This window comes from Triticum dicoccoides, chromosome 4B, assembly GCF_002162155.2.
Source record: "Triticum dicoccoides isolate Atlit2015 ecotype Zavitan chromosome 4B, WEW_v2.0, whole genome shotgun sequence".
NCBI classification, from domain to species: Eukaryota; Viridiplantae; Streptophyta; class Magnoliopsida; order Poales; family Poaceae; genus Triticum; species Triticum dicoccoides.
Window position 1 is genome coordinate 196,230,108 of NC_041387.1, and position 14,052 is coordinate 196,244,159.

At 41.3% G+C, this 14,052-nt stretch overlaps 2 protein-coding genes across 2 annotated transcripts; both read left to right on the plus strand.

Annotated features, from left to right (window-relative positions):
• The first annotated feature begins 9,102 nt into the window (after positions 1-9,102).
• On the plus strand, positions 9,103-11,406 carry LOC119293539 (uncharacterized protein DDB_G0290685-like). Its single transcript, XM_037571989.1, has 2 exons — positions 9,103-9,190; positions 9,773-11,406. The coding sequence occupies exon 2, from the start codon at positions 9,794-9,796 to the stop codon at positions 10,694-10,696; it is 903 nt and encodes a 300-aa protein (XP_037427886.1). The 5' UTR covers positions 9,103-9,190; positions 9,773-9,793; the 3' UTR covers positions 10,697-11,406.
• Positions 11,407-12,730: 1,324 nt separating this feature from the next.
• Positions 12,731-13,594, plus strand: LOC119292622. Its single transcript, XM_037571400.1, has 3 exons — positions 12,731-12,793; positions 12,893-12,976; positions 13,328-13,594. The coding sequence occupies exons 1-3, from the start codon at positions 12,764-12,766 to the stop codon at positions 13,592-13,594; spliced, it is 381 nt and encodes a 126-aa protein (XP_037427297.1). The 5' UTR covers positions 12,731-12,763.
• The last annotated feature ends 458 nt before the right edge of the window (positions 13,595-14,052 follow it).

Consider the following 14,052-nt stretch of genomic DNA (forward strand, 5'->3'; position numbering starts at 1 on the left):
TTACCCTGTAGACACTGTCACATGGAATCAGTTTCAGTAGGCTTTTCATACTGCCCATGTTTCAGCAGGAGCTATGGCCATGAAGAAGTGTGAGTTTTGCAACTTACGCCAAGGAGGACGGACAGTTGGCCAGTATGTGGATGCTTTCAGTAAGCTAGCACGTTATGCCCCAGATGATGTTGCTACGGATGCGGCTAAGCAGGAGAAGTTTCTAGAAGGACTGAATGATGAGATGAGCATGCAGTTGATGGTAGCCACTTTCAATAACTACCAGGAGTTAGTAGATCGTGCTCTTATGATTGAGGGGAAGTAGCAGCAGATTGATAATCGTAAGAGGAAGTATGGACAGGGGAAGTACAATTCTGGAGCTCAGCAGAAACCATGCTTTACCCCAAAGTCAGGAGGACATTTTCAGCATACTCACGGAGGAGGCAGCTCGCACAATCATAATGGCACAAAGAATGGAAACGGGAATGGAGGAAGCAATGGACAAAGCCGCACCAACCCGTCAACACCATCCAAGGCAGACGTGAGCCATATCACTTGTTATAAGTGCCGTAAGACTGGGCATTATGCAAATGATTGCCCAGAAGCCCAAAATGGAAATGGCAATGGAAGCTCAGGAAAGAAGCCGAACCCTTTCAACAGGGGGCAAGTGAACCACGTTACCCGGAGGAGGTTGAAGCTCAGCCATACGCAGTAATAGGTAAGTTTTTGGTTAAGGCATTTACTGCAGTTGTTCTTTTCGATACTGGTGCATCGCATTCATACATATCAAGGGGATTTCTGGATAAGTTTAGCCTGCCCACTAAGATGCTTAAGACACCTATGCTAGTGAGTTCACCGGGAGCTGAGTTTATGGTCAGTCAAGGATGCTTTCAGGTGCCATTAAGTATAGGAAGGCATGTTTTCCCAACGGATTTAATTATATTGGAATCCCAAGGTTTGGATGTAATTCTTGGCATGGATTGGCTGTCGATGTATGGAGGAAACATTGATTGCGCCAGCAGGACAATTTTGCTTACGACACCAGAAGGAATAAGAATCAAGTATGTATCACGGCATGAGCCGAGGAGAGCACATGTAAATTCCTTATCAGGAGTTGTGCAGGAGGAAGTACCAGTGGTAAAGGATTTCCCTGATGTATTTCCAGAAGAGTTGCCAGGCATGCCACCGGATAGAGACATTGAGTTCTTAATTGAACTACTGCCAGGCACGGGGCCGATATCCAAGAGACCATACAGGATGCCAGCCCAAGATTTGGAGGAAATTAAGAAACAAATTAAGGATCTATTGGACAAAGGTTTTATTCGCCCAAGTTCTTCGCCTTGGGGATCGCCAGTACTTCTGGTGGAGAAGAAGGATGGATCGTTAAGAATGGTTGTTGATTATCACGGATTGAATGAAGTAACAATCAAGAACAAGTACCCACTACCAATGATCAATGATCTGTTTGATCGGTTGCAAGGAGCTAAGGTGTTTTCCAAGATTGATTTGCAATCAGGATACCATCAGTTGAAGATTCGGGAGCATGATATACCGAAGACGGCTTTTACCACCAGGTACAGGCTGTATGAGTATACCGTTATGTCATTTGGTTTGAGTAACGCCCCAGCCTATTTTATGAACATGATGAACAAGGTGTTTATGGAGTTTTTGGATAAGTTCGTCGTGGTGTTCATTGATGATATTTTGGTGTACTCGAAGAATGAAGAGGAACATAAGGAACACTTGCGTATGGTACTCAAGAAGCTCAGAGAACATCAGCTATACGCCAAGTTCAGCAAGTGTGAGTTCTGGCTGGAGGAAGTTGGATTTCTCAGACATGTTATATCCGGAGAAGGTATAGCAGTAGACCCCACTAAAGTTGTCACTGTGACAAATTGGGAAGCACCAACAACAGTTGGAGAAATCCGGAGTTTCCTTGGACTCGCAGGATACTATCGGAGATTCATTGAAAATTTCTCGAAGATTGCGAAGCCTATGACACAGTTGTTGAAGAAGGATACTAAGTTCATTTGGACTAAGGAGTGTGAGGCTAGTTTCCAAGAATTGAAGAAACGTTTGGTTACCTCACCAGTATTAATTCTTCCAGATCAGACTAAGGATTATGAAATGTATTACGACGCTTCACATCGAGGACTTGGAGCAGTGCTTATGCAGGAGGGACGAGTTGTTTCGTATGCTTCACGACAGCTTAAGCCTCATGAGTTGAATTATGCTACTCATGATTTGGAGTTAGCAGCCGTAGTGCACGCCCTAAAAATGTGGAGACATTTTCTCATAGGAAATCATTGTGAGGTGTACACGGATCACAAGAGTTTGAAGTACATCTTCACGCAGAAGGAGTTAAATCTCAGGCAGAGGAGATGGTTGGAGCTTATTAAGGATTATGATATGAGATTGCATTATCACCCCGGGAAGGCTAACGTTGTAGCAGACGCGTTGAGCCATAAGAGCCACGTCAATACACTAATGACGGGAGAAATACCCAAGGAGTTCGCCGAGGATCTTCGTGAACTATGTTTAGAGATTGATCCGAGAGGCTATGTAGCAGCAATGGAGATTCAGTCTACGTTGATGGATAAAATCAGAGAAGCTCAAAATACAGATAAGGAAGTTGCTTCCATTAAGGAGAAAATGAGCGAAGGGAAGGCTAAGGAATTTCGTGAGGATGAGTACGATACCCTATGATTTGAGGATCGTGTTTATGTGCCCAATGACCCGGAGATCAGGAAGTTGATTCTGCAAGAGGCACATGATTCACCATATTCGATTCACCCCGGAAATACCAAGATGTATTTGGATTTGAAGGAAACTTTCTGGTGGACCGGAATAAAGAAGGATATTGCAGAGTATGTAGCAGTTTGTGATGTATGTCAGAGGGTGAAAGCAGAACACCAGAAGCCAGCCGGATTGTTGCAGCCATTGCCTATACCTGAATGGAAGTGGGACAAACTAGGCATGGATTTCATCACGGGATTGCCCAGGACTCGTTTAGGCTATGACTCAATTTGGGTTGTAGTCGATCGTTTGACAAAGGTAGCTCATTTCATCCCAGTAAAGACTACCTACAGTAGTGCCAAATTGGCTAAGATATACATGACAAGGATTGTATGTTTGCATGGAGTTCCGAGGAGTATTGTATCAGATAGAGGAACCCAATTCACCTCAAAGTTCTGGAAATAGTTGCATGAAACATTGGGAACCAGGCTGGAATTTAGCACAGCTTTCCACCCACAGACAGATGGACATACCGAGAGAGTCAATCAGATTTTGGAGGATATGCTTAGAGCTTGTGTTTTGGATTATGGATCAAGTTGGGATGACAACTTGCCATACGCGGAGTTTTCTTACAACAACAGTTATCAGTCCAGTTTGAAGATGGCCCCTTTTGAAGCCTTGTACGGAAGGAGGTGCAGAACCCCGTTGTTGTGGGATGAGGTTGGAGAACGCCAGTTGTTTGGACCGGATTTGATTAAGGAGTCTGAATAGAAGGTAAAGTTGATTCACGACAGGCTCAAGGTAGCTCAGTCAAGGCAGAAGAGCTATGCAGATTCAAAACACAAGGAGACAGAATACGAAGTCGGAGACAGAGTTTATCTTCGGGTATCTCCACTTCGAGGAGTTAAGCATTTTGGAGTTAAAGGGAAGTTAGTGCCACGTTTTGTGGGACCATACAAAGTTTTGGAACGCATGGGAGAATTAGCATACAAGTTGGAATTACCTGAGGGATTGTCAGGAGTTCACGATGTGTTCCATGTTTCACAGTTGAAGAAATGTCACGCAGAGATGGCCGATATACCACTGAGAGATACAGTGCCTCTGGAAGTGATTCAGTTGAAAGATGATTTGACTTATGAAGAGAAACTAGTTAAGATTCTGGAATATGCCAGCCGAGTTACCCGCAGTAAGGTTATCAAGTTTTGCAAGGTTCAGTGGAGCCACCACACCGAGGAGGAAGCCACCTGGGAGCGAGAGGAAGATCTGCTCAAGGACCACCCTCACCTATTTGCTAGCCAACCCAAATCTCGAGGGCGAGATTCATCTTAAGGGGGGTAGGTTTGTGACATCCCAAATTTTTCAATTTGGAATGTTATACATAGATCATCATTGCATATCATAATTTTGTTGCATTGTTGGCTCGATCCTAGAAATTCCACGCAACTCAAGGACCCACGGAGAGAGTTGGGGATTTCGTTATTTTCTTATTTGAGTTTTCTCAAATTTTGAAAATAGGATCATTTGATTTTATTTATTTTATCTTCAATTATTTCTACTACCAAAAATTCAGAGAGGGAATAAAATGACTTTCCCAAAATAAAGAAATAATGAAGATTTAATAAAAAAATCAAATAAGGTTTATTTTGGAGTTTTTCGCCTTTTATTTGAATTGAGGAAAAATGCGCGTTTTTCAAAAATTCATTTAGGCCCCAAATAAATGTTCATCTTGTCCGGCTTGATTTTAGAAGTCGGGGAAAATTTATTTCGGGATTTTTGGAGTCCGTTTAGTATTTCTTTCTTTTTTTCTTCTGCGCAGAATTATTATTAAAAAAACGCAACCGACCTACGGGTCGTGTCCGTCTATGACTCCCGGCCCGCGGGGCTTTATAAGCCGGGGGGAGCCAGCCCGAGGCCCAGCCGCCGTCCCCCAAAACCCTAGCCGCCCCAGCCCCGCGCCGCCGCCGCCAGCCGCCGCTGCCGCCGCCAGCCGCCAGCCGCGCCGCCGCCCTGCACCGCCGCCCCGCCCGCCGAGCCGCCGCCGGACCCCGCCGTCGTCGCCGACCTCGCCGGACCCCGCCGACCCCGCCGCCCGCACGCTTGCCGAGGTTCGCCGCCGCCTCGACTTCTCTGCCAGTTTTTCTTAGAAAACAGATCGGTTTTTCGTCAGTTTATCTTTTGGTCTTTTTTTTAGTTTCGGTTTTTTTATTAGATCGGTTTTTATTTTTTGGTTTAGTTAATTAGCGAGCATTCGCTCATTCGTTCGTTTTAACGAACGTATTCGTCAGATTAGTTTAGTTAATGAACGTTGTTCGTTAACCCGTTCGTCGTTTTTCTTTTTCTCGAATTTAATCCGCGATTTTTCTGATCGCGATTCCTGATCCGATTTTCGTTTTAGTTTAACTTTTCGCTCGTTTATCGGAATCAGGCGATTCAAGCACCTGGAGTTTCGTCTCAAAACCCTCTTTCCGAATAATAAACTTAGACAAGTTTTTGTTTTTGTAAAATTTGACTTAGATCCAGATTAGTAGAATGAAGCTGTTTTCTTTCGCCGTTTGACTTTTGTTGCTTTGTTTGATTTGAATCTTTTTGCAAACTGGAGTTCTTAAATTGATCATTCTTTTTAGATCGTTTATTTAAGTTTTACCTGTGCATTAGATGAGTACTTATTGTATGCTTGTTGTTTGTCTGCGATAGAATACCCGGAGTGCGCCGCCTGTTACTTCGAGTCTCTAGGTTTCGCGGATCATCAGCAAGGCAAGTAACACTTTGATCATACCTTTTCTACTACCCAATTTTTATGCATTAGATCAATCCTCAAACATTGCATGATTAGGATCTAATTAAATTGTGGGATGGGAAGTAGTTGAGGTAGTACCTATTACCTGTTTTATTATCAAACCTTTGGGAGTTACTTCTACGTTTGCTTATTATGCCATGCTATGCTAGTAGACGTGGATTGGGTGAGTGTATCCATGACAGATGTGAGATTGTTAATCAATGGTTTATTTAAGGTGGCAACTTAGACACACATCTGGGTGGATTGAGGCACCTGGTTTCTATCAGGACTTGCCTGTATTTCTTTGGACCGCCACCCAGGCTCAAAGGGATCATGAGATTATTCAAACTAGAAACTTACGTGTGTAGCCACAAGCCATTATGGGCTCTGGCATAGTTGACTAAGTTGTGCGAACTCTTACGGGTAGACTAGCAGATGTAGGGGAAAGTAGGTGCACCAGTCTACCCACATGTAAGGTGCTAGTGCTTCCGAAAGACTATGTCTCGGTCATCCATCTCTCAAACACCATGTAGTGCGAGGAATCAAACGGAGGCGATCGAGTCTTGTGGGGAAAAGTGCGCAAACCTCTGCAAAGTGTATAAACTAATCATGATTAGCCGTGTCCCCGGTTATGGACATCTTGAGTATCTAGAACTTGGATATCATGTGAATCTCATCATGTTACTCTAATTTAATGTTGTTGGGTTTAATGAGTACTTTTAATTGGGATTGAGAATGCTGTCAACCATTCTCAATGTTTAACAACCACCATGATAGTTAAATAAATTTATTCCTTTGCAGTAGGGAAAAATTGGCTTTATGCAAAACTGTAAGCATAGAGCTTTTCCACCAGCCAAATATGCATGTAGTATAGCTTAATCCATTGTTATCCTCTATGTGTTACATTGCCAGCATATTCCATGTGCTGACCCATTTTCGGGCTGCAACGTTTCATGTTGCAGACTTTTCAGACGACGAGTAAGATGCTTTTAGGTCGTGGTTCTATACTCAGTGATGCCGTTCGAGTTGATGGACTCGCTTATCTTCCAAGACTTCCGCTGTTAGCGTTTTTAGATGGCCTTAAGCCATATTTATTTCAATAAATTCTCTTTTGAGACATTCGATGTAATAAGTGTGTGATTGCTACTCTGTTATAAGTCCTCCAAGTACTGTGTGGTGTCAGCATTACTGATCCAGGGATGACACTGAGCACAGAGATCAGACTGTTTGAGATCTGGTCGCTACAAAAACCATGCGTAATAGAAGTTATTCGGGTTAGTTGCCTAACACTTCTCCCTAGTTGCCTGTCAACTAGATGGTGTTTGCCCAACTGATGTATAACACAGTTGCCTAACATTTGTCTCCCTAGTTGCCTGTCAACTGGATGGTGTTTGCCCAACCGATTTATAGCATAGTTGCCTAACATTTTATCTCCCTAGTTGCCTGTCAAATGGATGGTGTTTGCCCAACCAATGTACACCATAGTTGCTAACATTTGTCTCCCTAGTTGCCTGTCAACTAGATGGTGTTTGCCCAACTGATGTACAAAAAATTGCATGTGTATTTTTGGAGGGGAAACAGCAAATAGTCATACCTGGTAGAAGACAATTTTGTGCATATGACTATTTTTTGAATCTATTATATAGCCTCGCGACAGGTCATTGCTGATATAGCCTTGCCAACTTTGTTCTTTTCTATATACACATCTTTGCTAAAAACCATGCATTTCCGTGTCCTGTGCCTAATTGTTTTTGCCCATTTTTGTAATTGTTTTTGCCTACTGTAAAGGATGCACTTGCCTGTGCACATGTGTCATGTGCATTAGCTGAAGTGGAATTAGTTTTGTAGGATGCTTTTTTTGTGTAAGTTAGTTGAAGTGGAAGCAGCTGTTCATCCCCTTGATTACTTAACTGTTCAACTCATGTGTTTATTTATGTATTTTTTATTTTTTTACCCATGGTTTTTAAGAATGGTTTTTTTCTGGCATATACCAGGAACAATTGATGACAGCAGTAAGGAAATGCAGGAAGACCGCCTTCCAGTCAATCATGACGCCGATCCTTCTAATGTTACTGCAGATAATGAAACAGAGGTGCGTGGGGAAAATTCTTCGAAATTATTTTTCATTCCTCTTTTCTTTTATAGTGCTACATTTAATTGGCAGCATGTCTATATGTTGTTTTTTGTTGGTTCTTGCACCTCTGTAGGCTCGTAGTATTGCGCCCACAATTGGGTACAAGCGTGGAAGAATGTCGAAAGCGATCATTACTCATGGCCCCAATCCATCAGATATTGATAGCAACGAGGATGTATCTAGAGATGCTGATAAGGACCCTGAATTTGACAAAGATAACGAGCATGAAGCTGACAAAGATATTGAGGATCATCCAAGAAAAGCAAAGCGCCAAAAGTCTTCAGGAAACGAGGTAATGCAATTTTTTTTGCTTAGATTTGCTTTATTTTTTGCCCATCTAATGTGTGTGATTTGCCAAACTATATACATGTTTTGCCTCAAATCTTTTTTTAACAGGGGGTTCACGGTGTTTATGTTTTTGTTTATGTAGGGTTTTAGGAATAGGGGATCGCCTGCAAGGCTGTATAAACTAAACAAATCTCTTATATCTGTCCAAAAGGGTGTGATCGTTGACAAAGAGTTTGGGGGTTTGTTGGACCTTGCAGCCACTACAATGGATGCAGACCTGAGCCAATGGATTATGAAGCACTATGACCCCGAGAAGTCCCAAATTGTTATACCAGAGAGGGGGAAGATCCCGGTAGATGCAACAAGTGTGCATAGAATATGGGGGTTGCCAAACAAGGGCAGAAATGTCTGTTATGAGAATCGTCCTGACAACACAAAGGACATTCATAGCATCTACAATATTACATCCAAGAACTCACCAACCCTCACGGCATGGTGTAAGATGATTGGAGATATGGGTGGAGCTCATGACGACAATTTTCTCCGTGCTTGACTAGCAGTCGCTTTTTCTTGCTTTCTTGCACCATCAACAAGTCTAAACATTTCTCCAAAAATTTGGTCTCACTTGATGTGGTTGAACCTATTCCAAGCTTGACACCAAGAGTTTCTCTTTGGAACTCAGATTTAATTGCAAAAGTCGTGAAGAAGGATAAGATTGGCCTGGGTCAGTATGGCAAACTACATGTAAGTTTTTTATTTTTTCCTTTTTATGTTCACCTTTGTGCTTTAATAGGACACACAAACTTCTTAAGTCCGTGGAGCACTTTTAAAGTACAAGGTAAAATAATGATAGAAAAATAGGCAATTCATGTATTTAAATCTGGCAAGTCGTGTAAATTTGATCAAGCAATTTTGTTACTTTTTTTCAAACAAGCATGCCATTTTTTTGGTTTCCTCTGATGAACAGAATATGTTTTTGGAGGGAAATGGAGTGGGTGTGTGACTGAATTTTCATGCTAGTAATTCAGCTCAACTCTTAGGTGGAAAATTGCCTATTTTTTCAGCGTGAAGTTATATACTATATCGTACTGTTTTTTCCACAAAATGTATCTTATGTGCTCACACTTTTTTATTCTGTTTTTTCTACCAACAAATGCAATCAGCATAAGACCGAGTTTTCCCGATGTGCGGACGACAGTTTTTTCGGAAGCATGGATCACATCACAAAATTTGTTGTAGCAAGATTACCTGAGTCATATAATAAAGAAGTAAGTAATTTATTAGCTTTTGTTTTCTCATTTATTTGTTAGCATCGAGTCATCATGGCCTCTTTTCCTTGTTTTTTTCAAGCTAAGTAGTCGCATGGCACATTTAAACATGTATGTAAGCAACTTCCTACTTGAGGGTAGGCAACTTCAGTGTTTTTAAATCATATTTATTGTGTTCCAAGTTCCCTTCCCAATTCCTCTATAGACATTTTATTATGCACAAATTTAAACACACATGTAAGCAACTAACATCTTGAGGTTAGGCAACTTTAGTGTTTAAATCATATTATTGTGTATATTAGGCAAACTCATTTTGTCTATGTATATTTTCCTCATGTAGTTATTCAGGCAACTTTCATTTTTTCCTTCCAAAGTAACTAATTCAACTTTCTCTATTTTTCATTTACCTTTTCTCTCTTTGTTTTAAGCAACATGTATTCATCTAAGTGCTCTTTTGCACAAGTTAATGCAATTGTGTTTTAGAAAACTTACAACTATATTGTCAGCACATTTTTAGATTTGCTTATAGTAGTGTTAGCACTTTTTGTTCTATGTTCTAACCATTTCTTTATTGTTTTACAGAAACAAAAGAAGTTATGAATCATGGTGCACGAAATGTGTTCCGAAATATCACACTCAGTTGGAAAGCTTGTGTACAACATTGGCAGGATAGATGATATTGAAGCTGGGACAAGCACGACAGAACCTAGTAAGATGGGAACAAGCAAGCAACATTTAAAGAAAAGAAGTAAACAATTGGGCAGTGACAGCGAAAGCTTATTAAGTGAAGAAGGCAGTGACATCTTACCTTGTGAAGAAGATTCATACAAGTCGGACAACGATGATAATGACAAAGATGGAGATGAATCTGATGAAGTAGATGATGATGGAGAAAAAAGCGACAACGGTAGTGATGGGGACTCAGACAATGATGATGGTGATGAACTGAGGAGGGAAGATGCAGGGCGTAACCCTAACAAGCTAGAAGAACAAGGTGAGAGGGAGGAAGCACGTAGTGCTGAAATGGAACAAGAGGATCAAGCAACCCGTGACGGTAGTGCTAGCAAGGATGGGGAAACACGACCAGGTGACACAGTGGCAAGTACAGTAGTGGGCAAGGGACAACAAACAGTCGAGCAAGAGGGAGATGATGAAGAGGAGGATAGCGATGAAAAGGAAGAAGATGAAGTTAGTACAGAAGATGACATGGATGATGAAGAAGAATATGATGATGATGTGGGAACAGGTGGTGACAAGGAAGAATACAAGGAGGGGGATGGGAATGGGGATGGCAAGGATGATGAGGATAGCAATGGAGGAAATAGCAGTGGCCACAGTGATGGTGGTGGGAACATCAGGAATGAGGATGGAGCTGCTAATTACTTGGACAGTGACGACGATGATCAATGCACACTACAATTTTTGCTTCAAAAGAAGGAAAGCAAACATAAGGAGCTTGATGACTTTGGCTCGGTTAACATCAAAGGCATAGTGATGATGGAGTAGGAATCTTTTTCCCCACGCATACCATTGTATGAAGCGAAAGAATGCATTGATGAGCGACCAGCTGCATTGGAAGCAAAGAGGCCTTTTCACAACCTAATGATGGGCTTAGAGTTGAAGGAACTCCCCTAATGGACTTGACGGAAATATGTCCAAAACACATGCGCAAGAGGTTGATGAGAGAAATGGGTGCAGAGCATCCACCCATCCCTTGCAGAGAGGGAAAACCAGAAGAAATTGGGGAAAATCAGAGAGGTAAAACCAGAGGGAAAACACATAACTTGGGTGGAAAACCAGAAGAAATTGCAGAGAGGGAACTACCACCCATCCCACCGAAGAAGAAAAAGACCGTCAGCTTCATCCTGCAGCCAACAGTAGTGAAAGCAACAGCAGAGGATCTACAAGAAAGGCATTCAAAAAATGCACAACAAGTGCATGTTCCCAAGGAAAGGCGGTCAGCTATTAAGAAATCTGGGCAAATACAACATCAAAGCCTGGCAACTGCTGTATAGAAAGAGGAAAATTGTGCTACTTTGAAGCCCCAGGTGGAAGTAAATAAAACATCAAGCACTACAAGAGCACCAAAAGGATTCCAAAGTGAGAATGTTGCACCAACTATCACACAAAGTCTCGCAACTCAGGCCAAGGAGGAAGCAAGTTGCAAAAAACTCCATGCAAATCTTTCAATCAAACAAGCACCAGTTAGAGTGTCTCCACAAACAGAAGTGAACACAACTATTCTAAGTTCTAGGCAACCCTTGGTTGAGCTAAATTGTCAAGAACAAAAGCTCCCTTGCATTAGTTCGCCACAATCGACAAATGTTCCCAATTTTTTGCCAAAGAGCTTAAGTTGAAAGGAGCACCACAGGGTCCATTACTAGATGCAGGTCTGGGCAAGGATCAAGAAAACATTTGCCCCTTGACATTCACTGCTATTACAGGTGACAAAACTTGCACCGATCGTCACTCATCAAAGTTGCCTGAATCACTGAGCAAGTTGCCTGCAAAGTAAACTTCAGTTGCCAAGACTGCCCGAACAGTGAGTCCCAATGGGAAAAAACCCATTTGTTTTGATGGTAACAAAGAAAACCGTCCGCCGCTACAATTCAAGGGGAGTACAAAGAATAGCCTAGAAATAAATGTTCTGGAAATTAGTGATCTCGTAGCAAGATTTGCCCCTCCAAGTAAAAAACTTGTAGAAAGCTCAAGCACCATGTCACCCATTTTCATTCAAGCAGAGATGGATGGACCACAGATTCACCAAAGCAAAAGTGCATCACCAAACAATTTTGTTCATGAGTACTGCCCGGCCCCATCTTTCTCACTTGGCTTAAATGACATTTTTAATCCGGAAACTACTATTGAGGGAGCACAGGGAGGTGATGGGCCAAGCAGTATCGCAAAACGTGAGTACATACAAATTCTCGACGATAGTGATGATTTCGAATTTGTAGCTAGTATTGAAGCATGTGAACTGTTCACACCAGAAAAAATTTCTAACCAAGGAGAAGAAGGATCAGCTAGCAAGTTTTATAGTAGCAGCAGCTCTGGAGAGCCTGCCATTAATAAATTTGGAAGAATGATAATCAATCCAGCTCCTTGCATGAGGTCACCATTCATAGACTACAACAAGAAAAATTCACTTAAATGCAGAGCTGATGTCAACCGACTATATGCATCGGTTATTTTGCATGGGAGGTTAAATGAAGAAGAGACACCTGATGTAGATACTAGGTAAAACAATTTCCAAGCATTTTTTTACTTTGTGTCAGGCAACATATGTAATCTTATGTAGGCATATCATACACGAACACCAGGCATTTTTTATGGAAAAGTTCAACTGAACAACAAGTTGATTCAAAACCACTTTTTGTTTTCGATTTTATAAGCATAATGTCAGCATAACATTCTTGTTTTTTTTCTCATTTTTCAAATGCAGCCCAAAGGTAGTTGACTACGGTAAGTACTTTATAAGTGTGAGGGATCTGGCTAATGCAATGAAAAAGGAAGGGTTCCTGTTGTCCCATGTAGTGGGATACAGTCCATCATGATGACTTGCCACCAGATTCAATGAAGGTGGTGATGCCCTTGAGATTTTCGGTAAGAAAATGGTAGTTATATTTGGTTTTCAATGTTTTTGCTTTTTGTTCTCCGTGCTGTTTTTATAGGTGCATTTTCCCTTTTTTCCTGCTTTTTCAGACAATGTTGCAGCAGATGTCATTAGACGACCAAGAGCTTACTTCAAGATTCAAGAAATCCAACCGGCTGGATTGTAAAGATATGGTCAGTCAAAATGTTTTCTTGTTGTTCATATCATTTTTTGTAGTTACAAATGCATGGAACAAGTGTGTAAACAACCACATAGCATGCAAGAAATTTCTCAGACAAATGTCTATACTTGCCTGAGTAGCAAAATAAGTTGCTTATGGTATTACCACACACCTCCCCCCCCACCAATATTTTTTCAGCATCCCATGTGTTCAAGTTGCTCAAATGACTGTACTAATTTTCCAGAGAGTAACATCACAAGTTGCTCAAATGTTTATACAGTTGTATAAGTTGCCCAGATTCACAACATGTCTTTTTGTGCTGTATAATAAATTTTTTTCATTTGCCTTCTATTTGTTTTTACAGATCATGTTCCCTGTCATAGAGAACATTGACAAAACCAAGCCAATCACAGGAAACCATTATTGGGTTTTCAACTTGAATATACGAGATCGAAAGTTTGAGGTGCTTGATTCGTGGAGGACACTTACTAACAAGACCCTGGACGGTTGCGCAAGGTCTATTGTCGCAAGTATCAAATCTCTCTGGGATAAACACTACCCTAAGTCTCACATATCCATGGACGACTTTAAACTTGTCAACATTGATGTCGCAAAGCAAAACAATGAGTAAGCAACCAGAACACCCAAACCGCTAGATTTTTTACACGGTCTTTTTGCTTGATCTGATCTCTTTATTTTTGTTTATTTTCTCACTAAATTTATACTACATACAAGAAACTATGCAACCATTAACATACTGTTTTTTCCTTCCGTTTGATGTACATGTTTGACTGTGGGGTTTTTGCGCTTACACTCACAAGTGGTTGGGAGGTAAGGACTGTTCCTAAATTCACTCAAGATGACATTCCAAACATTAGGAAGCAACTAACAAGCAATTGGGTCAACACTGATTACGACAAGACCCCTTGGAAAAACATCTTGAAGCTACGGTAGGTTCATTTTTATCATCAAACTAGCATGACTTTTTCAAAAAGCACAAACTTGCTTTTTGCATTTTTTGTGATTATACTTGCACCAATACTTCAACTAGTTGCTTGACACAATATTGCAACTTGCAAGATTATGCAA